We start from the raw sequence: 24,432 nt of genomic DNA, 5'->3' as shown, positions 1-24,432 counted from the left end.
ATTGCCACTTCTGTCCTGACAAAGTGTTCAAACATGATTAGCAATTCTGCAGACCTGTGTACTTTATTGTAGTTGAAAACCTTTCAGGAGCCAGACATTTGGGGAACTGTAATATCCTCCCTCAGTTACAGCTGAAAGATCACTAAAGTTTAAATGGCTGCTTCTATTGCATCACTTCCCTTAACCACAATGTAAGTGTGCATGAAATAGCACTTTATGTGACAGTACAGCTGTGGGAACAGAACTCGGCTATTAGTTGGTCCTGAAGAATCAACAACATTAAGGGCCCCCATGAAACAGTGGGGTCACACCATTCCACTTCTTCAAGAAAGGATTGTACATGTTTTAGTCTATTTAATACCAAACAAATTTTCCTTCATATTTGGGACATAAAAAACCAAGACAGGCACAAAGTAGCAAAGGTAAAAATGGTTTTACTGACCATCATGTTGTTAACAGACTATAGAAAAAGAAAGGGACATCCTGGTATATGAGCACATGGCTAAGATCAGCGTTCCTGATGTTTATGAAACTTAAACTGGGTGGCACAGAGATCCTCCAAGCACAAAAGCCAAAAGAGACCAGGAGGCCACAATGCCACAAATCCTACAAAAGGAAAGAATATTGAAACATCATTTAAGCTGTTTACAATTACAGAGGTGCTTCTGAAAGTGAGACTCCTCCCTGAAATATGTCAGGTCTAATATTAACATTTTCCTGCACTCAGTCACTGCTTTTACAAACTCTTGAATGTTTTAGCTCTTCCCTGTCTCTCCCTCTGTCACACACACTTTAATTCTCCACTTTTTCCCCCATAGGTCATTCCAATATTGAGCTTTGTACAGATTAGCATCCATCAATGAAGACAGCATGATCGTTTTGGGAGGTCCACAAAAGAACATTTAATTGGTGATCAAAGTCAGAATAATTTACACAATCTTTTTAAGTCACTACAGATGCCTCGCCTAAAAATATTTTCATTGGGGTTCACTATTTGTTAGTGTCAGACATTACTTAATTGGTAGCACATTAGTCAGTTGCAGATATACAGCAGAAGGGAGATCAGAATGGATTATCATCAGAGATTCTGGTTTTCTCATAAAAAAGTCACAAATTCTCTGATAAAACCCCCAAAATCTGCAATTAAAATGAAACACCACTATGTATATAAGTATCAGGTTAACACAATGTTTTATTGATCTATTCACAAATTTAAAGCAATTTGCAAGCCTACCACTGCCTCAATCAATATACTAAAATAAATTCTAAATACCTATACATTTTGGTGTTTGGTTTTTTATCATGAAAAACCAGGACATGGGTCCAGAACTATCACTCTCCACCCACAGCCCTCCTGACCCTGCTGGTCCCCCTTGCCCCCCACTCACAGCCCTCCACCTCCCCAACTGCCACGACTATGGGGCCAGGAACCAAGGACTGCAGCCCTTCACTGCCCGCAGCGGTGCCTGAGCCCCAGCTGCGAGCCCCACGCTACCCTGGCAAGGCGCCCCTGCCCACCCAGCAGTAATAAGGGGCACAACTCCAAGCCACCACCCCTGCTGCTGCCCAACGGGCAAGGGGGTTCCTTGCCAGGGTGACATGGAGCTTGCAGTGGCACAGAACTTCCCTGCCCAGCCCTGCTGCACCGGGCCCTGTTCAATGGGCTGTAGAGGCCCTGGGTTGGGGGGAATAGGGTGGGGAGCCCAAGCCCACACCTTCCCCACCCTGCACACAGATCTGGGGGCACATGACTCCCCCACCCCCCTCAGAAGCACACACAGAAGCAGAGAGCCAGCCATCCCCCACCCCCCAGATGAGCCACCTGTGGTCCCGTCCCACTCCCTGCCCAGGACCTGCAGCCATGCATTGTGGCCCCAGGCCCCAAGCCCCACACACCCACCAGCTAGGCAGCAGCCCCAGTCCCAGCCCTGCCCAACTTCCTTCCTCCCTCCCTGCCTATGGGACCCTCAATTCCTCCCCCCACCCCCTCCAGCCAGACTCACCTGCCAAAGCCGCTCTCCAGGCTGCCATGTGCATGTACATGCACATGGTGTTCCCTGACTGACCACCCTCCTCCCACTCCCCCCAGCCCCTTGCAGGCTGGAACTCTGCCACCTGCAGAAAGCTCTTTGCAAAAGTAGAAAATCCATGTGTTTCTCCATTAAAATGAGAAATCTGCATTTTTCTCAGTTAAAGGGGAAAATCTATGGTTTTTTTCTGTTTTTTCATGGAAAACAGAGAACCCAGATCCCTTATTATTTACAATAGATCATTGCTACTTACTGTAGCAAGCAGTTCACTTGTGGTGAGTGCCTCCAGTAGTGATAGAAAGAAATCCGTAAATTGGGGTAATCTTTATAATCTTCCAAAACAACCCTGACGCTGTAATAAATGAATCACATCATGAGGTACATCTCCCATGCAGCTCTTACTGTCTTTTGAAGCTGGGACAAAAGTCCCTTTTATATATAACATCATCATCAGCAGAACAAAAGGATATGGGGGGAGGGTTATTGGGTGAGAGTTCAGAAATTTTTTATTGCTTACTTCTTAAAATTATTGGAGAGCAGCAGGAATTGGTTCTTGGTCAGCTGTCTGACATCAAACCTACACAGACCTTTCAACTCCTGATAGATCTGCTCTTCATTCACCCCAGGCCACCCCCGAACACTGGCAATCAGAAGAGGGAGATGGCGGCTGGGGACATCTGCACCAGAGAAATTCTGGAAAATAATGAGGTAAAAACCAAGCCAAAGATTTAATCCACATCTGACTATTGTTTTTAATATTTCCATAATTAAACACAAAAAGGGAAAAGGAAAAAGAAGCAAAGAGTGACATTCAAAATAAGTAGTGCCTGCTCTACAACAACAGGGCATTATTTTTTCTCCTTGGGTCACAAAACCCAAAATGCAAGTTATCAAGAGTCCACAAGAAAATAAAGAAACAAGGTAACATCAATCAATCTCTCCCATGGCATCCCTTGCTACTAATCACAGGAGTGGAAGCAGGAATACCCAGACAACCGTTTCTCCTAGAGTTCCACTCCATTATAACTGCTGCAGTGAGGAAAGGGGCATTTTGGTTGAAGAGAAAGAATATACTTAATTTGTAACATGACAAAACAGATGACCTACATATTTGGATTTTAGAAAAAGGTCAACTATACTGTCACTGAGAAGCCTTTGCACAGTCAGACATCAGCTCGACAATTTCTTCCACTCACCAATGGGAGCAGCTGATGTACTAACTTTGTGATTCAGAGAGAGTGTAAAACGAACATGCAGCAATTTGTACTCACGATTTTTGAGACAGCAGCTCGGATGAGATTCACCTGGTTCAGGTACTTAGCTAATACATTTAGATATTGAGAGAAAGAGGGACCATTCTTTTTTGTGTCACTGTACCAGAAAAAACAAACAAACACATGACAACAAAAAACAACACATGATAATCTGTACTACATCAAATATATAACAATGTGACTTTGGAGAATTCATGGCTACAGTAGCCTTTTTAAAGGGCAGGGGATAGCAAGGATAATTCATCTAGACCAGGGGTATCAAACTCACTCTGGCCCCCACATCAGATCCAGACCTGGCAACGCACTCTGACCCCATTTCAGATCCAGACATGGATTAACACTGCTGTTGTTCACAGCCCTGGTGCCATAGCTCGGAATCTGCTGGCAGGCCCTGCCCCCAGGAGCAATGTGGGGCAGGTGAAACAACTCCATAGGTTGGCTCTTCGACACCCCAATGGTCTAGATCAGGGGGTCTCAATCCCCAGGCCGTGGCCCAGTGTCGGGCCATGACGGGTCAGCTGTCAGTCTGCAGCATGGTCAGCTGCTGGACCAGAAGTGGCCGCAGACCGCGGCCCTCCAGAGCTGGGTGGAGAGGCCACGGCTCCTTCTGCAGGGCCCGTGGCAGTGCAGGGTTTGGCCCACCCCGCCACGTGGGGGGGTGGGGGTATCCTTACCTATCTACTAGCCGGAAATTCCAGCCACGGTCGGTTGTGATTGCTGGGCCACGGTTTGCCGCGCAGCAGCCACTTCCAGGCTGCGGTTTGCCAGGCTGCGGCATAAAAACTTTGAGAACCCCTGGTCTAGTATAAACATGGTACCGGTGAACAATCCCGAAGTATGAAGTCCTCAGTGTACACAACAGATACAGCAAGTGCATGGCAGTTCACACGCCCCTGAAGCTATCTTACCAGGGTGCCTCAGCGATAACAGAGAGAGAGAAAGCACATCTACTGCTAAGAAAGTAGCTTGGTTTCAGTGCTCCATATTCTCAAAAAAACCCCAAGAGTAAACAAACAGTGGAGAATGGCTGAACAGATGCACATGAGGAACTTTACTAAAGCTGCCAAATGTTTCACACAGGTAAGAAACTACCCATCAGATGGCAGGGAAAGAATGTCATCCTTATTAGAATAAGTTAGATTTGAAAGAAAGAGCAACTAAAGAAAGAATTCTATGACCAGCCCCTTTGTGCCAGGTCATGCCCTGGATTGGTTTTTAAAGATGCAAGTTGGAATTCTTTCCAAAATTGAAATGTGTTATGTACTGCTTGAAAAAAAGAAGCTAGTTACTTGCAGCAATGGGATTTTCTTTTTTTTTTAAATTATTCACAAGAGATAATGCTGTTTACTCATCACCATGAGATGAGCAAACTAGAACTATTTTCCAGAAGAGCCATGAACATAACACAATTCCCAAAGAGAAGTTAATGAACATTACTCACCAAGGCATTCTGCATAGAAGCAAGTGAGCTACTTTCAGAAGAACTAGATGGACAGACAAGAAAAGCGATGACATTACAAAAAAGCTGGAGAAACAGAACTAAAATAACCTTCTGACTCAAAAGAAATGGAATGAGCAAAAACTTACAGACGCAAGGAAACATGTGTAAGTATACACATTTAACACAAAGCCAAAAGGATATTTTACTAATTTACCAATAAATAAGAAATGCTACCTAGTAATGAATAAATGTGATGCAAATATGGAATTTAGCTGGGAAAAAACTTCTGTTCAATTACATTTTTAGGGTGCCTGTAGATGTGCAGGGATGCTGCAATTACAATATGTTGGAACAGATTTGATTAACTGAGTCTGCTGGAGTGTGCTAATTAGCGTGCTCCTGCAGCCTCCACGTCTTGCATGTTCAGCGTCTCTGTGCTTCAAAATAGCAGCAGGGGCGCTTTAACTAGAACTCAATAAACAAGCTTTAGTTAAAACACTCCCACCATCATGCTGAAGCACAGGACATTGAACACATAAGACACCGCGGATGTTTTAATTAGTCTCTCTCAGAGCTGCTCTAATTCAAGCGCCCCCACCTCCTTCCTTTCCCCCACATGCTCAAAACATATGTAAAAACACCCTTAGAGAACATTTTATTTTACCTGATCCACAAAGAAATGCATCATAGGCTGCCTCATGAGGATATTTCTCTTCAGCTATAAGAGTCCAACAACACAGAGAATGAATCAGAACATCTCTAAAACTCTATGCAAACTATTCTGAATCAGAATCTTCTTTTTCTCAACACTCAAGTATCAGATGCATGCTCCTCTCTGTGCATTTCCTGTCTTTTCCTCACTCTTTATTATCTTCTGATTCTCCTCAGGAGCTTAAAAAATGACACTAAAGAGGCAGCAGTTAGGCCAGTAACTAAGAAAAGATGGCATTGTACTTAAACCTTAAAATTACTTCAAGAAAAGGTCTTGATTGCACCAACAGGCAGGGAAAACCAGCCTATATCTACCATGCCACTTACATATCCATATATCATTTATATTTGGATTCCTATGGAAAAAAGACGTCTGAACTACCTGCTTTGTCCACACAAAACCTACCATATTTTGAACAGTCACTTGCATGAGAAATCACTGGGCATGTCGGGTTTGTGGGATTCAGGTCACTGTTGGAAAGAAGCGTAACATTTTTGTTAGTCTCCAACACTTCTGGTGGAAAAAGTTTTTGGTCCACATTTGCTTGCCCCCTTCTTTGTTACTTTAATACAATCACCAAAGAGATTTCTGAACAGAGCTTTCTCTACCCATTACTATTTGAAGTCACAGAACTGGATTTTACAGAAGTTTAGCACTGACTAACAACAAAGGGGGTTATGTGGTTCATTTCCCTTCACACCAGGTTGAACGCTTATTCCCAATGCCTGAGTTTTCAGCCATGGACTAAACTGTGGGAAGCAGGAAAGGAAAGGGACAGATGGAAAAAGTCCAGAAGAGCCAAATTTTCTTAGAGATCTCAGGGCAGGTCTCTGTAAGCGGGAATTCCAACCTTCCCTGCTTACAGAGAGGCATCCTAAGATTCCCTGGGGCTCATCTGTAAGTGGGGCAGGCGCTCCTGGGTCTTGAGAGGCCCAGTCCTGCCAGAATTCGTAGGGTGCACAGAATTAGGCCCCTCAAACCCCCAGAGCAACCATCTGGGGTGGCAGGAGAGTGTGGGCAGTTCTGGACTGCCCATACTCTCTTGCCACAGAGCAAATAGCCATCTGCTGCAATACTTTTTGTCGGGGCCACTGATATAGCACAGCAAAGGGTAGGGATGTCTGTTTGTGGCACCATAAAAATTGTGATGGAGGCAAATAGGCAACATCAGGTGATGTCTGTTTCTACCCCCAGTTACAAACAGAAGGGGCCAAGCATGTTTACGACATGAAAATGAAGCATACAAAAAGCTCACAAATATTGGATGCTTTTTGCATCCAAAGCAGACTAGTGCTTACAACTGCCTCTTCTAGATTCATCGTAAGTACATGGCTGGCATTCTACTTGCTTCCCCACCCTGCCAATTTATATAGTCCTGGCCATAACCATAGGCTGCAATAAAATGAGAAGGGAATAAAAACCCTTAATGAAGCTCCAGCAGTTTCAGATTGTGAAGGGTGGTATTCTTCCCTTCCACTCAGCAGGGAAACGCATGCTGCTCAACCAGATTAGACTTCTAGCAGAATATAAGGCAAGTCAATTCAAAGGTTCCTTTACTTACTCCATTTCTCTACTCATTTCTGTAACTGGCAGCTGGTATAGACTGATCTAGACAGGGTGAACAAGAAAAGGCAGCATACTGGATTCTTATTTCACCTGTGAAAGAGCATGAGGATGGGAAGTAGGATTGTCCTAATCTATTCTGGACTATAAAATGGCAGGTGCTATCCCAGCCCAGTCACTGCCTGCAAGAATTTACCTTAGATCAGCGACTCTGAAAGCAAATGGAGATCATATACATGTTAGCTGGTTTGTAGGGCTGTTTTGTTTGTAGAGATGTGAAGGCCAGGGAAAAAACCCAGAAAAATTCAGAAAAAAATGTTTTTTTCCCATTTTTTTCCAAGGATTTTTTTCCTTTTTTTTTTTTTCCAATGGAAAAATTGGAAATTTGGGGAAAGACTGAAAAAAACCTCTTATGAAATATTTTTTTTTAGAGTGATGAATTAAATGCTTTTTAAAACAAGGTTTTCAAATATTATTTATTAAAGCTGCCTTTTACTCCCTCAAAATGATTTCTAATAACTATATAATATGAAGATGTTTATGTAAGAATCTATACTATTAGATGATTACAATTCCTTGATACAGTAGACCTGATACAACTCTCAAATCCAAGATGCATTTCTTTCAGCAAAGGGCACTGCCAGCTGCACAGGAGGCAGATGGAAGGATCCAGGGCCGCCTTCTTTGCTTGTGTATTTCTGCACTACCTACAGCCTTCTTTCCTTTGGTGATCTTTGATTTAGAGTTTGGGGGAAACAGAGTAATATGTCCTCCTCCTGAGTCCTGACTAGGCCCTTCAACCTGGTCACCTCTCCCTCCAAGGACTGGGAGTAGACACTGGCAGCTCCCTGCTACAGGGAAACAAGCAGCTTATTGCCACTCTTGCTTGTGTGAAGAAACTGTTAAAGTCCTGTTGTTTGTAGCAAAGCCTCAGAGGAAAAAGAAACCTAAAAATGTTGGTGGTGGATTGGAACCTGCCTCCTCCTGGACCCTGTGATCCACAGAAGTATCTAACAAACTGCATCTGGCAAAGCACAGGAGCTGAAAGTAGACTTCTTGTTTATTGAAAGGTAAGAGTTTCAATTTCTTTGAGTTTGGTATATTAAACTATATTTTCAGTTAGTATAGTTTCATAATGTATGTGATTCATAATGGAGTTCCTACCAATCTGATGCTTTCTAAGCAAATCACCCTCTACCCTTACCTTAGCAGTGAGGTGAGGTCTGAGGGAAGGGATGGTTCACAGTTATCTTACTGAGAGCTCCCCCTCCATCAATTACTACATTTTTCACATGCTGTAGTTTAGTTTTTATATATGTAACCTCGCTATTAAATGACATATTTCTTTTTTTTTTCCCCTCAGCAACATGGTGCAACCATCTTCTACCAAATGGAAGCATTTCCACACTGCAACTGCAAGTCATTCTGAAAAAAAATCTGTGTTTTGCAAATACTATCAAATTAAATATGCATTTCCAAATGCTATCTGGATGACCAAACACATTCTTACACGTATGTAGTGTCCTGTAGACATAAAAAAAATCCTTCATGAGTGTGAGTGAAATAGATCATGACAACAGTGGAAGCAGCACTTGCAAACATTTTTGAACCAGAAGTCCTCCTGCTTCTTCTGTAACATCAGCAAAGTGTTGTCTACTCAACATCGTCAAGTAAACAGATATCTCAACCAACTGTTTCTAAAAGACTTCCAATTATTTCATTGTGGACAAGATGACACCCGAAGAGCAAGAAAAAATTGACCAAGCTCTTGCAAGAGCAATATATGCTTCTGGGACACCATTATAAATTGCTGAAAGTGCACATTGGCAGGCAGCATTTAAATTAAGAGCATCATACCATTTGTCCAGCAGACATTCTTTGAGCAAGCTTTTTCTGGAGTCAGAATATGAATGCATAATGCAATCTGTGCATGAAAAAAATCAACGAAGCATTATGTCTTGCAGTACTTACTGATGGGTGGAAAAATGTACGGGGAGAAGGAATCAAACTTTGTGATAACAACACCTCAATCAGTTTTTTATAAAAGCATTGAAACAGGAAAGAACAGACATACTGCAGGGTATATCATAGAATCATAGAAAATTAGGGTTGGCAGGGATCTCAGGAGGTCATCTAGTTCAATCCTCTGCTCCAGATAGGACCATCCACCACTAGATCATCCCAGCCAAAGCTTTGTCTAGCCAGGTCTTAAAAACCACCAAGGATGGAGATTCCACCGCCTCTCTGGTAACCTGTTCCAATGCTTTACTACCCTCCTAGCAAGAAAGTTTTTTCCTTATATCTAACCTAAACTTCCCTCGCTGCAACTTGAGACCTCAGCTCCTTGTTCTGTCATCTGCCACCACTGAGAACAGTCTAGCTTCATCCTCTTTCAAACCACCCTTCAGGGAGTTGAAGGCTGCTATTAAATCCTCTGTCAGTCTTCTCTTCTCTAAACTAAGTAAACCCAGTTCCCTCAGGCTCTCCTCAGAAGTCATGTGCCCCAGCCCCCGAACCATTTTTGCTGCCCTCTGCTGGACTCTCTCCAATTCATCCACATCCTTTCTGTAGTGGGGGACCCAAAACTGGACACAGTACTCCAGATGTGGTGTCACCAGTGTTGAATGGAGGGGCATAATCACTTCCCTTGACCTGCTGGCAACACACCTACCAATACAGCCCAGTATGCAGTTAGCCTTCTTGGCAACAAGGGCATGCTGCTGGCTCATATTCAGCTTACTGTCCACTGTAACCCCCAGGTCCTTTTCTGCAGTGCTGCTGCCCAACCAGTCAGCCCCCAGTGTATACTGGTGCATGGGATTGTTCCGTCCTAAGTGCAGGAATTTGCACTTGTCCTTGTTGAACCTCATGAGATTTCTTTTGTTCCAATCCTCCAATTTGTCTAGGTCAGTCTGAATCCTAGCCATACCCTCCAGTGTATCTACTACTCCTCCCAGCTTGGTGTCATCTGCAAACTTGCTGAGGGTGCACTCTATGCCATCTTCCAGGTCACTGATGAAGACATCGAACAAAACCAGCCCCAGGACCAACCCCTGGGGCACTTCACTTGATGCCGGCTGCAAGCTATACATTGAGCCATTGATTACTACTCTCTGAGCCTGATGCTCCAGTCAGTTTTCTATCCACCTTACAGTCCATTCATCTAGCCCATACTTCCTTAGTGTACCTGTGGGAATGCAGTGAAAGACAGTATCAAAAGCCTTTCTAAAATCAAGGTATACCACATCCACTGGTCTCCCGCGCATATGGAGCCAGTCATCTCATCTTCATAGAAGGCAATCAGGTTGGTTAGGCATAGCTTGCCTTCACTGAATCCATGCTGACTGTTCTTGATCGCCTTCTTCTCCTCTAAGTGCTTAGAAATAGATTCCTTGAGGATCTGCTCTATGATTTTTCCGGGGACTGAGGTGAGGCTGACTGATCTGTAGTTCCCTGGATCTTCCTTTTTCCTTTCTTAAATATGGGAACTATGTTTGCCCTTTTCCAATTATCTGGGACCTCTCCTGGTCACCATGAGTTTTCAAAGATGATGGCCAATGGCTCTGCAGTCTCATCAGCCAACTCCCTCAGCACCCTTGGGTGCATCCCATCTGGCCCCATGGACTTGTATACTTTCAGCTTTTCTAAATAGTCCCTAACCTGTTCTTTCACCACTGTAAAATATCAGTAGTAAAATATGTCAAGTCCTACAGAAGATTGGAAATGGTAAAGTATTTGCTTTGCTGACTGACAACGCAAGTAATATGAAAGCAGCATGGGAGATCATAAAAGAGAAATATCCACGTTACTGCAATAGAATGCGCTTCTGATGGCCTAAACTTGCTTCTTAATGATTTCATGAAGTTGGACACACTGCAAAAGATCTACAATAGAGCAAAAAAAGTTAGAAAATATGTAAAATCTACTCATATTTTAGCTGCAATCTTTAGGAAGAAGCAGGAAGAAAAGTATGGGAAGAATAAAATGGTGACAACTCAAACTTTGTAGTAAAACTAGATAGGGTGAAGTGGTGATCTCATTTGAAAGTTTACTAAAGAACAAAGAAGCTCTTCAAGAAACAGTAATAATGAAAGATCTTACAGTAGTCCAAAGCATAAGGAATACTGTACTTGATAAGGATGTCTTCTGGGTCCAGCTGCAAAACTCCCTGAAGATTATAAAGCCAATTTCTTCGGCAATCACTATATCTGAATCAGACAGTGCACTTTTGTCAGACATGACTTATCTAATGGCTCAGATAAAAATCAACTGTGTTTGACAATGCAGGTGTCGCAGGGCACCTCGGTGCTCTGCTCCTGGAGAGGAGAAACTGCCAGGGAGAGAGCCCTGGCAGTGCCTAATGAGCACAGCTGCAAGTTGCCGGGGCGACTAATCAGAAGCAGCTGGCCAGAAGGGGGCAGGGCCTGGCCTTTGTAAAGCCCAGGGCTGAAGCCAGGCTAGCAGTTCTCTGCCAGCAGCCTGGGAGGCAGGAGCTCTGGGAGTGAGGATGTGGAAAGGAGCATGACTTGCAAGTACAGCTCATGATAGCCCTGAGAGGATGGGCACTAGGGTTTAGCCAGGGGGCTTTAGGTTTGTGTTACAGCCCGGAGGCTTGGGTGAGGCTGTAGGGGTTGGAGGAGGCCTCAATTATAGGGACCCCAGAGTGTGTGGAGTGCCCTAGCGCCAAGAGGGCGCATTATTTTCATAGCGCCAGGGAAGGCGCAGCTCGCACGCCAGTGCGTGAGCAACTGGCGGCGAGGAGCACGGCCAGTGGGTCGCGGGCGCAACCGGTAGGTTGCAGACGGGGGACGTAGACCCCGGATCGCGTGCGGGGGGACATAGACCCCAGCCCCAGAGCGAGGGGCAATTTCATTGAGAAGCCCAGGGTGGGCACGGCGAGCCCCAAAGAGGGGGAGCACCACGTTGTATTATTGAGAAGCCCTGTGGGGGCACAGTGAGCCCCAAAGAGGGGGAGTGCCACATTGTATTATTGAGAAGCCCTAGAGAGGGGTGATACGGAGCAGCCCTAAGGAGGGGCGATACTGAGGAGCCCTAGAGCGGGGCCATACTGAGGAGCCCGAGACGGGTATAGCGAGCCCGGCCGCAGGCTAGTGCGGCAACACCCCTCAGACCGAGGCAGGGCGCTGCGCTTGCCCCAAGAAGTCAGGGAGTAGCAGCGCGGTGAGCCGGGGTCAGAGAGGGTATCCGTGCGGTTGGCCATGGAAGGGCCGGGGCCCGCTAGGGAGTCCCTGAGCGGGACCGTACCATCAAGGGAGGCCCAGCGGGAGGCTGGGCACAAGAGAGAGAGAGAGCCCAGAGTGGGCTACACTATAGAGGAGGCCCGGGAAGCGGGCGTGCAGACATAACAACGTCTATTACATCTGTGAGGCTTGGGGCGTGGTATTAGGGGCTGGTAGGAGCCACGCACAGCCCATAAGGCTGGGGTGCTTGAGTAGCACCTATCGTACGGGGTGACCCACGAGGGGTCCAGGAGCTTACGTGCCTGAGGAAACACAAGGCAGCCTCCCTATTACATATTCCAGCAAGACGTGGCGGGCGAGAATGGAGGGTGCCCTCGGGCCGAAGTAGTGCGGTGAGAGGGCCTCGAGGAGATCACGGCCCTCCGCGACAACTGGTGCATTGGCCGGGAATGGCCGTGCATGGGGAAAGAACCCGTGTCCCTCACAAGGGAAACCGAACCTTAGGGCTATTTTACAGATAGACAAGGCAGCGAGATTGAGGGGCTTGAGAGGCAAGCCCCGATCAAAGGAGGGACTGCTTGTCGAAAGGTATAACAAGGAAGACATTGGGTTAGGTCTAGAAGAAAAAAAGAAAAAGGCTTAGCTATGGCAGGAATAGTAGCTCTAGAAGACAGGTGGCAAGAAGCCTTCACCTGGCAGTTGCGGGTGGATGAGGCAGAGGAAAAAGCTGCCCATCTAGAGTTGGAGCTAGAAGTGACGAGGTCGAAGAAGGAGCAAGCCGAGGCGAAAGTGGCCGCTTTAGAGTTGCGGGTACAACCCAGGAAGAAAGAAGGCGGTTCCAAAGAGATAAGGCGCCTGATGGCATCAGGAGCAGAAAAGACTCGAGCATTAGAACGGCTTGTGGCAGAGCAGGCCAAAAAGAGCAGACAGCGAGAGGAGCAGCTACGAGAAATGCAGGAGGAGTTGGCTGAATGGAGGAGGAGGTCCCCAGAGCCTGAGAGGGACCAAACAGGAGAACAAAAGGAGGCAATGCAAAAGCTCAAAATATCTAAGAGCCTTATAGCAACCCTCCAGAAAGAAGTCCACAGTCAGGTGGAACAGACAGAAAGCCTGGAGGAAAGCCAGGGGCTCTGGCGAGAGAGATGCGACCAGGCAGAACGCATGGCTGAAGAGCTTAGAAAGAAGCTGACAGAGAATCACACCCAGGTAGAAGAAACCAGGAAGGTGATAATAAGAGAAATGGAGAGAGTGAAAGAATATATGGCCAGGGAGGAGGCTTTAGAAGCACAGAAGCAGTCCCTTGAGGCTGAGATGAAAGCCAAAACAGAGGAGCATATAAAGCTGCAGGCCCAGTGTCAGAGGGGAGAGAAAGAATTAGAGGCCAAGCTGAGAGAGACTGAAGAGTTGCGGGCCCAGTTGGAAAAAGGGGCAGGGGAAAAGAACCTCTGTGAAGAACAGATACGGGCCCTTAAAACCCACCTGGAGGACAAAACGGTAGAGCACATGAAGCTGCAGTCTCAGCTGCAGACTGCAGAGGCGGAAAACGGCTGCCTGGAAGACCAGGTACAGCACCTTAAAGCCCTGCTAGCAGAGAGGTTGGCTAAAGAGGCAGCAACCGACACTGAGAGGGAGCAGCTACGGCAGCAGATGCAAACCTCGAGACGGCAGGTACAGGCCTTAGAGGAACAGATTAAAACGTTCCAGGAACAGAGACAGTCCCTGCTAATGGAAGTGGGAGCCTGCACCAAGGAGGGTGTAGAATTGCGAGCTCGATTGCAAGAAGCAGAAAAGGACCACGACCAAAAGGGGGAAGAGATCCAGTCCCTAAAGACTCTGTTAAAAGAAAGCACAGCCAGGGAACTGGCATTGCAAGAGAGGGTGGTACAACAGCCTGTACAGACCGCTCAGATACCTTGCGGAAGACTAGCCATAATAAGCAGTCAGTTGGAGGGACATGCCTCCAGGGTCAAGGCAGGATATGAGGAGCACCTCCAGGAGCTTAAAGGCCTGAAAGAGGTGTTAGTAGATGCAGAGAAAATGCTAAAAGCAGTGCAGCCCATGCTCCGGAAAGAGGAGAAGAGTCAGGAGCTGCCTAGAACGGAAAGTTTACAGATCCTTAGAGAAGGAAAGGAACTTGAGCAGCAAGAAAAGAATGCAAAGGGCGAGGTACTCTTAGGGGTGAACCCCATGAAGTTGAAAGAAGAGATCACCACTGCAGTTATGGAGGGTCTCAATCAGAGATGGAGTCAGTGGGTGGTCCAATACACTACTGAAATGAGTGACCTCCGGGAAAAGCCGGGAAAAGTTGCTAGTGGGGGTGATGCTGCAAGATTGGCATCCCTAAAACAAAAGCAACAGAAGAAACTAGACCAGGGGCCGGAGACAGCTCAGATTCAGGTGTATAGCAGATAAGAGACGGCTGCTATAGGGGAGAAGGCGATAGAATCTCCTGGTGAGAGAAGAGTCCAGAGGCCTGAAGAGGACCAGAGAAACCGAAACCCCAAGGAAGCTAAGGGGGGAGGAGAAGTGCATCCCCAGCTCTACCCTAGAGCGGAGCTACCCAGCTCTGTGAAGCAAAAGGGACCGTGTCAAACCCAGACGGCAGGTCCAACTAAAAAGGTAGAAGGTCCAGCTATGACTAAAGCAACTCAGTGGGAGACAAGACAAAGGAGAGAAAGACGACCGTATGTTTATATTAATAATCTCCCACGGCAAGTCGGGTGGAGGACCCTAAGGGAGATAGTAGAGACTAGAGTCAGAGGGGTAGCTTGGGTAAAAATATATACAGGGCCCGGTGGGACATCGACTGGCCAGGGGAAAATAGAGTTTTGGAGGGTGGAAGATGCCCGGCAGGCACTTAAGGTGCAGTGGGAGCTTTGGGGAAAGCTCCAGGATTGGCAGGAAGCCAAGGAAAGGAGGGAGGTATGGAATAGAACACGGAAAGAGAAGACCTGGGACACAGACAGAGGAAGAGGGGCGAGACACCCCATGTAGCAGGAAACAGCTCTCCCAGTAAGAGAGAAGGGGCTTTGGCTCCACAGGGTAAAGGCGGTAATAGAGAATGAGAGAGAGGCCTGAGTAGCACCCTACCAGGGAGAAGCTAGTGTGGGGGGACTACCTTTGGCAGGGTAACTCCCGGAAAATCCCACACTGTGCACCCTGGGGAAAAGGCGAGCAGGGGGCGCCTTAAAACCTCCGCCACTTATGTAGATTACGCTGGGTGCGGGAAGAGAGGCCGAGAAGAGCCGCCGAGTCCAACGAGATTTGAATGAATGAAGATCTGCCTCGGTGAGTCAAGATCTTAAGGGGGGAGGTGTGTCGCAGGGCACCTCGGTGCTCTGCTCCTGGAGAGGAGAAACTGCCAGGGAGAGAGCCCTGGCAGTGCCTAATGAGCACAGCTGCAAGTTGCCGGGGCGACTAATCAGAAGCAGCTGGCCAGAAGGGGGCAGGGCCTGGCCTTTGTAAAGCCCAGGGCTGAAGCCAGGCTAGCAGTTCTCTGCCAGCAGCCTGGGAGGCAGGAGCTCTGGGAGTGAGGATGTGGAAAGGAGCATGACTTGCAAGTACAGCTCATGATAGCCCTGAGAGGATGGGCACTAGAGTTTAGCCAGGGGGCTTTAGGTTTGTGTTACAGCCCAGAGGCTTGGGTGAGGCTGTAGGGGTTGGAGGAGGCCTCAATTATAGGGACCCCAGAGAGTGTGGGGTGCCCTAGTGCCAAGAGGGCGCATTATTTTCATAGCGCCAGGGAAGGCGCAGCTCGCACGCCAGTGCGTGAGCAACTGGCGGCGAGGAGCACGGCCGGTGGGTCGCGGGCGCAACCGGTAGGTTGCAGACGGGGGACGTAGACCCCGGATCGTGTACGGGGGGACATAGACCCCAGCCCCAGAGCAAGGGGCAATTTCATTGAGAAGCCCAGGGTGGGCATGGTGAGCCCCAAAGAGGGGGAGCGCCACGTTGTATTATTGAGAAGCCCCGTGGGGGCACGGCAAGCCCCAAAGAGGGGGAGTACCACATTGTATTCTTGAGAAGCCCCGTGGGGGCACGGTGAGCCCCAAAGAGGGGGAGCGCCACATTGTATTATTGAGAAGCCCTAGAGAGGGGCAATACGGAGCAGCCCTAAGGAGGGGCCATACTGAGGAGCCCTAGAGCGGGGAGATACTGAGGAGCCCTAAAGCGGGGCCATACTGAGGAGCCCGAGACGGGTATAGCGAGCCCGGCCGCAGGCTAGTGCGGCAACACCCCTCAGACCGAGGCAGGGCGCTGCGCTTGCCCCGAGAAGACAGGGAGTAGCAGCGCAGTGAGCCGGGGTCAGAGAGGGTATTCGTGCGGTTGGCCAGGGAAGGGCTGGGGCCCACTAGGGAGTCCCTGAGCGGGACCGTACCATCAGGGGAGGCCCAGCGGGAGGCTGGGCACAAGAGAGAGAGAGAGAGCCCAGAGTGGGCTACACTATAGAGGAGGCCCGGGAAGCGGACATGCAGACATAACAACGTCTATTACATCTGCGAGGCTTGGGGCGTGGTATTAGAGGCTGGTAGGAGCCACGCACAGCCCATAAGGCTGGGGTGCTTGAGTAGCACCCATCGTACGGGGCGACCCACGAGGGGTCCAGGAGCTTACGTGCCCGAGGAAACACAAGGCAGCCTCCCTATTACATATTCCAGCAAGACGTGGCGGGCGAGAATGGAGGGTGCCTTCGGGCCAAAGTAGCGTGGTAAGAGGGCCTCGAGGAGATCACGGCCCTCCGCGAGGACCCCGCTGTGACAGCAGGTATATCTCCACTTGCAAGTATGGAAGAAGGAAAAGTGAAAGACTTCACTAACAGGCATGAAGAATTTTGTTGCCAGCCTATTCATGCTGCTGCAAATCTTTTGGATCCAAGATTCAAAGGTAAAAATGTCAGTGATGATAGGATTGCTACTGCATTTGACTGGATTACAAAACAAGCAACACATTTAGGACTTGATGTTTGCAAGGTACTTTCATATGTTGCAGAATATAAAACATGGTCAGGTACTTGGTCCAGGAGTGCAATCTGAGACTCTGCCAAGCATGTTCCTCCTGCAACATGATGGCAAGGCCTTTATTACAGCTTTTTACTCCACTTGCTTCTCACCTGCTTCAGATTCCTCCATCTTCTGTAGCATGTGAAAGAAACTGGTCTACGTTTGGAAATATACACATCAAATTAAGAAATAAACTAGCCTGTGAAAGAATGAGAAGCTTGTTTCAATCCATGCAAAACTTCAGTATTCTGAAGTCCATGAAGATAAAAATGAAGGTTCAGATTCAGAATCAGAAAATACTGATATTTCAGAAACTGTGTCTGACTCTGATTAAACAAAGAAACTTGTGATGCTAATATTTTCAAGGATATATTTGATTGTTTTAAATGACATATTGGTTTCATGTAGCAAATTTGTCTCCAGCTTTAGAAGATTTTCTTCTGAGCTTTTTTTCTAAAAATATGAGTTTCTTCTATTTGTGGAGAGTGCTGTCTATATGGTGGAGACTTTCTAAGTCCAGATAATATTAACTTCCTTCTGTTTACTACAACATTGATGGTTTCTATTTTCAACTCCTCCCCCCCCCCCCCAAGTTCTCATTAGCTGACAAAAGCTAAGATATGCTTAAGTACCTTAGGATGCAGCAGCTTATAGCTCCATCTATGACAATAATTACAAATAATTATTTTAAATGCCTTAGTTTTATTCAAATAATAATAAGGCATTTATACTTTTAAATTTCATAAATATACCAAGCATTACAATGTTATCTGCTAATTAAGTTATATATATAATATATTCTATGTTCTTAAAATAGTAAAATACATGTAGATAGATAAGAAAATTTAATATGGCACATTTCAATTTTTCCAAAAATTTCTTATTTTTTTTGGAAAAAAACAGGAAAGAGCATATTTTTCCCCATGGTTTCAAAATGTCCAGAAATTTTACATCTCTATTGTTTGCACACAAGAATATAAAGTAAAGGTCAATCAAACAAACCTAGTAGTACCTAGGACAGGTACTAACCAGCTGGCTTTGGAGGGAAGACTGTTTCAGTACAAGGCTTTGAAAGAGGGAATCAGGAAGATAAAAATTACTATTTTTAAAATCACCCACAAACAGGAGGAAGTTTTCCAAACAACTCCAAGAATTTATAGTTTGAAAAGAGTATGAAAAAGCAGAACTCTGAAAAAGCCAAAGTTATATGAAATTATTGCCAATTAAAGGTGCCTAACTGATTAGATCAGTGTTCTCTATTCACTCACAGAGCAAACCTTCTTGGCTATTTACTCATTCATAGAAACAGCACAAATAGCAGCGGTCCACCATACAACAAGGCACATTTCTGGAGGAGACAGAAAGGTATTCTAATCTCCTGACCTAATCAGTCATTCCATCCTACTTGTTCCACTAACAAGATTGCCAGTTGTGATATGGAGACTTGTCCACTTGAAGCCAGAAAGAGATCAACAACTCATTTAACAGAAGGTTTTGAGCAATTGATAGCATTAAGTTACAGAAACTAATAACCCTAAGCCTTATTCGAAACCAGCAAAATACAGGCTGAAAGCTTTACAGGCCGATGCAACTTTCAGAACCTAGGCTGCGAGGCCTGCATTCACTCCTTGGTTGTAAGATCCAATTTGACAGAAGACCCTTCATCAAAACATAGACCAGTCTGCCCCTCCTAATACTGTCTTAGTTGTAAAGAAACAGAACTACAGGCAAAACTTCTTCCTCTGTTGTTAAATCAAGGTTAAAACAAGCTCAGCAGCAGAGTGAACAGACAGGATCAAAAAAGTATAAAAATGTGGTCTCACTGACTTTGAAATGCCCTTCCCAAAGTAATAATGAAATCAGCTGGTTGTATTCAAACTTCCATAACATACTGCTCACCTGCACAGGATTTCATAAGTCTCCAAGAGGTTACATGCTCGAGGGAATTTAAGCTCCTGTAAGAAAACAGGACAAGACATGTGTTATGGGTTTAAAAGGAAGGAGTAGAAAAAAAAGAGAATGGCAGACAATATACTAAACACTGCGCAGGTTTCTTGCCCACATCACAGCTCCACCAGCCCTTCTCAATGGGCAAACTACCAATACGACAAAGCAGGTTGTTGGACACCACATAATGTCTTAGGAAAAAGCAACGTCCAGGCAGAATACTTTATAATGCAAACTCAGCTATGGTGCCATGAAATCTAGCAGCAGAAACATTAGGCACTAGGTGCCAGAGTTCTAGTTCCATATACAAGGCCTGGTTCAAAATGTTACAACAAAGAGAACTTTTGAAAACAAAGTATTCATTGATACTACCATTTGTCCAACCCCAGTAAATTGCAGAACCACATTCCGGCCATGGAATACAAATACAGTCTATTCCAGGACGGTCATCAAATGACATGCTCTATTCAATGGCCTTAGAGATTCTTCTCCAAGACTCAACTCCTACTGACCTAAAGAGCAACAGTCACGATGAATGAAACCCTAACTCCAAGCACTGACACTCCACTACTTCACATAAATTGGCCATCTAGTATTTGTAAAAACGTATGTTTCCTTATGAGCAAGTGGAGCCAATACTCTTATAAGGCTCTTGAGAATCTCAGGATAGACATACAAGCCCACTCTTACAGAAACATGACAAACACCACCAATCTCCAAGCACACCCTAGTTAGTAGCTGCTGATGAGAAAAAGAGCCCGATGGTCTGCCCTTTCAGCAGAAGAGATACCACAGACCAAGGGGGAAAAGGATTTTAAATGTGATACTGAAGGGACAGGATAATTTCTAGAATGCTTCCCTGATGGTAGGAAGATGCTTTAGTTCAACATTTAAAATTGAAGTATGTCAAGATCTCCTTCCTACCCAGGTACAAAAGGAGTGCTATTTCCCAAAACAGGCTCATCTTACCTTCCAGATGGTTTTTGTGACATTCTTTGTGTCTATTATGACAGGAAACAGGCTGTGAATATTAGTCTTGAACTCTTCATAGCTTTCTGAAGGAAAGAAAACAAGAAAGGAACAAACATATAGAGGAAAAGATGCTGTAGAAAAGAGAAAAAAAAAACCTGGTGTTTTATGAAAACAGTGTTTTATAAAACAGTTTTAAGTATCTTTCTGCTCCCTGGTTTCATTATGTCACCAAAAAACAAGGAGCCCTACAGGAAAAGCAGTCCCTGCCCTAAAAGTGGAAGATCAGAGTCAGCTAACCAGCTTCTCCCCAGTCATTCTTATGCAGAGTGAATCATAAATCACTGAATCTTGTGCTGGATCTCTCTCCAACTGCGGAAAAAGTGTTTTTGGAGAGGGCTGGGCAATCTTGTCATTGCTATTACATAAGACATTACCTGGAAGGGGCCTGTAGAACTTATCATGAAGATGTAGAAGGTCCATCAGCATGTTATGTCCCACCAGTGGCTAGGGGAGAGAAGTATAAAACCCAACAGCGTATCAGCATAAAGATATGGCAAACGACACTAACTTCAGACCTGCCCAACAGTCACATAACAAGGTTTTTATTCCAAAGAATAAAATCAATGCAAGCCCATTCAAAAGTTGGACCACTTAGCATGGTGTCACAGTAAGGTCACAGTAAGGTCAATGCCATCAGTGAGTTAAGACCTCTAAATGTTAGGGTAAGGAGGACATTAGCAGTAGCATTTTGTTAGAAGGTGATCTGAGAAACTTGAAGACAACCAGGCCTTTAAAAATCTCTGTTTCACTGGCTCAAAGATTTGTTTTGGTTCTCAGTTACAACTGTATTCTAGCATCTGTGAGCCCAAGAAGGGCCTTTCTGGCCTACATATCAACAGTGACAAAGTGTCTTACATGGGAACTTAGTCAACAGTTCTGTTAGAAAGATGCGAACTGCTATCCTATATCAGGCCCGTGGTCCACATAGTCCTAAACCCTGTCTGACAGAGACCAAGAGCAGATGACTTGCAACATCCTCTAAGTGGACCGCCAGACAAACCACGATAACCTGTGCAAAAGGAAAGTACCTGCTTAACTCTTTTGCTTGTTAGCTTATGCCCTAAAATGAGAGTTAACATTTCCAAACTCTTAGATCTTAATAAAAATGAGTCAGAACAGGCCCTGGTTCCTCTCCTATCAATCTGCTCAACTTGGGGGGCCAGTAGGAGTGCAATGTAGTAAAAGCTAAGTTTTGTATCAGTTAATTAAGGAGTAATTCTGAGTAAATCTCAGCAAAAAATTCAGTATGTAGTCAGATATCATGTGAAATAGGCATTATCTAACCATCACTATTATCTAAGTTATCTAAAAACTTTATCTAAACACTAACATTTGTTTGACTGACAGCTGAGAAGATGTTAACCAAGTCAGTCTGTATGGTCATTCACTGCTCTAAATCAGTTTATTCATCTCTTACAAAATATCTTGCCTACTCTATCACAACACTGCTACCATGGTAAACAAACCCATAGATGGGAATGGGGATGATGAGTTATACCTTCTTGGCTTTAACAAGTGTCTGGAAGAGGCTAGTGAAACCCCGGGCAGATAGGAGAATGAGCTCCTTACGGCAGAAGTCACAAGAAGTGTTCTCCAGATGCCAACGATGCCGGGGATTCATCTTTTCTACTATCACCTGAAAGAAACAGATTCCAAAACTATAGTGAGGAAACCTACATAATGTAAAAACCTAAACGTATTGTCTAGTGGGGAAGTGCTCTGCTAGCAACAAAAGTGGTTAGCTGCATTAATCTGATATCAAGCAGATGGTAGGGTACCATAAGGAGACCAACCGGTTTGGAGTGGTAAGAGCTTTCATAGGCAACAACCTACTTCATCTGATGCTAGGAATGCATGACATGTAGCAACACAGAGCCAATCCCAACATAGCTGAAGCTGTGGAAGAAGCCTGTCAATATAGAAGGTGAAGACTGCCTCTGACAGGGGGCCGTCCCAGGGCCAGTCACAGCATGGGCCCACCAACCTGTCTACGGTAGTCGGCCCAAATTCGCCTACCACACCTTAAAGAAATCATAACCAGATGGGAAAATGTGGGAGGCTGCCTATTTAATGCCCTGATGCCAAGGGCACAATACACGGCTCTGACCTGTCATTTACCATGTCTCATGCCTTGCAGATGGCATCCAAATCACTCTCAACTTCCCTGGCTCCATTGTTGGGCCACACTTGGCCTCTGGCCCAAACCTAGTCTCAGGCATCCAAAGACTTACCTTGGCTGTATGCCCCCTCACTGGGAACTCAACTCCCACACACACTCTGAGCTCCTGCCTCTCATTAGGCTCCTAGCCCCATACTCTTTACCCCTCACTGGGGTCACTACTCCACTTCCTCACTGGGGCTTCTGGGCTTTATGCCCCTTGGGCCTCAGATGTCTGCTGACATGCCTGGACCCCACTCTTGGCCTATAGACCACTCAGGCCTCAGGTGTACATCAACATACCTAGACCTCACCCTTAGTCTGGCCTTCACTAGGCCTCACTCTTATTCCAGCCTCCCCCTAAGTCTCACTCATTCAGGCTTTGAGCCTTGGGCCCTCCTGGCCTCCCTGTGGTTGTCCAAGCCTGTTGCTTTTCTTTCAGGGTGTGCTTCCTTAGCCTTCCCTCCACGGCATCACCCGCAAGACAGGGGGGAACAGAGGCTTTCCGGTGCCCCATACTCACCTTTCACTAGAGGTGCACTGGTGTGGCATCTCCTGAGGACTGCCCCGCCACAAGCAGCCCCACCACTACCATCCTCCCTAGCAGGGTGTAGTTTCAGGTCATTCCCCAGGACCAATCGCAGGCCCACCTGCCCTGGTCTTTCCCCCTACCAAGCTGCTCGCTCCTGGGCACCCTACCGCAGCCCCCATCCTATAAACTGCACTCATCCACTGGGCCCTCTCTCTCTGACCCCCTTATAGGATTCCTCCCCTCAGGAGGCTGGGCTTCAGCCTCTGTCATTTCAGCACAATTAGCTGGGCCTATCCTCTCTTTGGCAGCGATGACCCCACCATTGAAGGGACCTTCAGCCTGTTTCCGGCTCTGGCCCCGCCTCCAGGCCAGTCGGGATGCCAGATAGCTCTCTACAGCCCTGGCCTGACCCTCACAGTGGGCTTCACTGTCCTTTGGCCTTTCCACCCTGGCCCCCTTCCACTGACCTGCCGGGATTCCTTGGCATCGGTGCAGGAGCAGCTGACCTTACTCAGCAAGGGTCCTCGCTGGGCCCCACCATAAACAGCCATCTCTTACTGGGCTTGCCTAGAGGCCCAGAGATCTTACATGAGGCAGCCCTTCACTCAGCTGGGCTCATCTCCCTGGCCTCAGTCACTGCTAGTTCTCATTAGGACTTGCCTAGCCCCTCAGTAGACCCACAACTGAAGGCCCCTCCTAGGCTGGCTTCACTGTTCCTAGACCCATAGCTATTTCCTTGAGGCTTAACACCCTTGACCTCCAAATATTCCTGGGAGCAGAAGAGCTCTGGCTCGATGATGTTACTCTAGCAACATCCCTGCAACAACTGCCGACTCTGCTCCTCAGGGGCTGCTCTTATACTGAAGCTGCGCAGCCCTGCTCCAATCAGGCAGCCTCCTGGCTGTCATGTGACCACCTGTTTGGCCCTTGCAGTCACCTGCAGGCTGCTTCACAGCCTACTCAGACCTTTAAAGTGGCAAGCACACAATGATACACCACCACAGCCTCCTTTTCCTTCTCTGAAGAGTAGCTAACACCTAGTTAATAAATCAGATGTGGGCTCTGACAGGTGTCATATTCCAGCTTTCTTGACTAGAGTGATGATGACTATAATAGAGTCTTCCTCTTCCAGAGTATGAGTGACTTAGTATTAATAAGGCTGCTAATAAGGCTGCTTAGTGCTAACGTAAGTGACTTAGTGCTAATAAGGCTGACCACCAAAAAGCAAAGTCCGTAAAACAGAAAACAGGTCCTTTATTATATGGGCAACAGCAGCGGTCCATTTCCTTGGCAAAGTGAATCCATACCAATCCTGAGGACCCACCTCTAGATGAGAAAAGGGATCTGAGTATATTTGCCTATCTTGCGACCTCTGACTTAAAACTAACAAAGGTGCTAATTGTGACTGATTTCTGTAAGATTTCTAAGCAGCCTACTGGTATTTGAATTGAGACTGCTCATGGAACCCAGCAGCTCCTGCTTTCATTCAAAATAGAAAAGGAGCATGCTAAATCCAAGACAGCGACCTAAATTTGAAAGGCT

The 24,432-nt window shown here is 46.4% G+C and overlaps 1 protein-coding gene across 9 annotated transcripts in view; it reads right to left on the bottom strand.

Annotated features, from left to right (window-relative positions):
- Positions 1–417: 417 nt before the first annotated feature.
- PNLDC1 (PARN like ribonuclease domain containing exonuclease 1) overlaps positions 418–24,432 on the bottom strand; it is a 33,813-nt gene continuing 9,798 nt past the window's right edge. For 6 of the 9 annotated variants that reach the window (XM_059714609.1, XM_059714624.1, XM_059714626.1 and 3 more), the window contains 11 exons: positions 21,699–21,836; positions 20,575–20,644; positions 20,138–20,223; positions 19,121–19,176; positions 5,863–5,927; positions 5,410–5,463; positions 4,746–4,788; positions 3,302–3,401; positions 2,548–2,723; positions 2,284–2,382; positions 524–1,137 (listed from right to left, as the gene is read on the bottom strand). In XM_059714609.1, coding sequence (XP_059570592.1) covers positions 1,011–1,137; positions 2,284–2,382; positions 2,548–2,723; positions 3,302–3,401; positions 4,746–4,788; positions 5,410–5,463; positions 5,863–5,927; positions 19,121–19,176; positions 20,138–20,223; positions 20,575–20,644; positions 21,699–21,836 — 1,014 coding nt within the window. In that variant the 3' untranslated portion in view covers positions 524–1,010. Of the gene's footprint in view, positions 1,138–2,283; positions 2,383–2,547; positions 2,724–3,301; positions 3,402–4,745; positions 4,789–5,409; positions 5,464–5,862; positions 5,928–19,120; positions 19,177–20,137; positions 20,224–20,574; positions 20,645–21,698; positions 21,837–24,432 lie in introns of all 9 variants that reach the window. The other 3 variants (XM_006263591.4, XM_019479892.2, XM_059714614.1) reach the window with 2 other exon arrangements.

The sequence above is a fragment of the Alligator mississippiensis genome, chromosome 1, assembly GCF_030867095.1.
Source record: "Alligator mississippiensis isolate rAllMis1 chromosome 1, rAllMis1, whole genome shotgun sequence".
Lineage (NCBI taxonomy): Eukaryota > Metazoa > Chordata > Crocodylia > Alligatoridae > Alligator > Alligator mississippiensis.
This window is presented reverse-complemented; position numbering and strand designations above follow the sequence as displayed.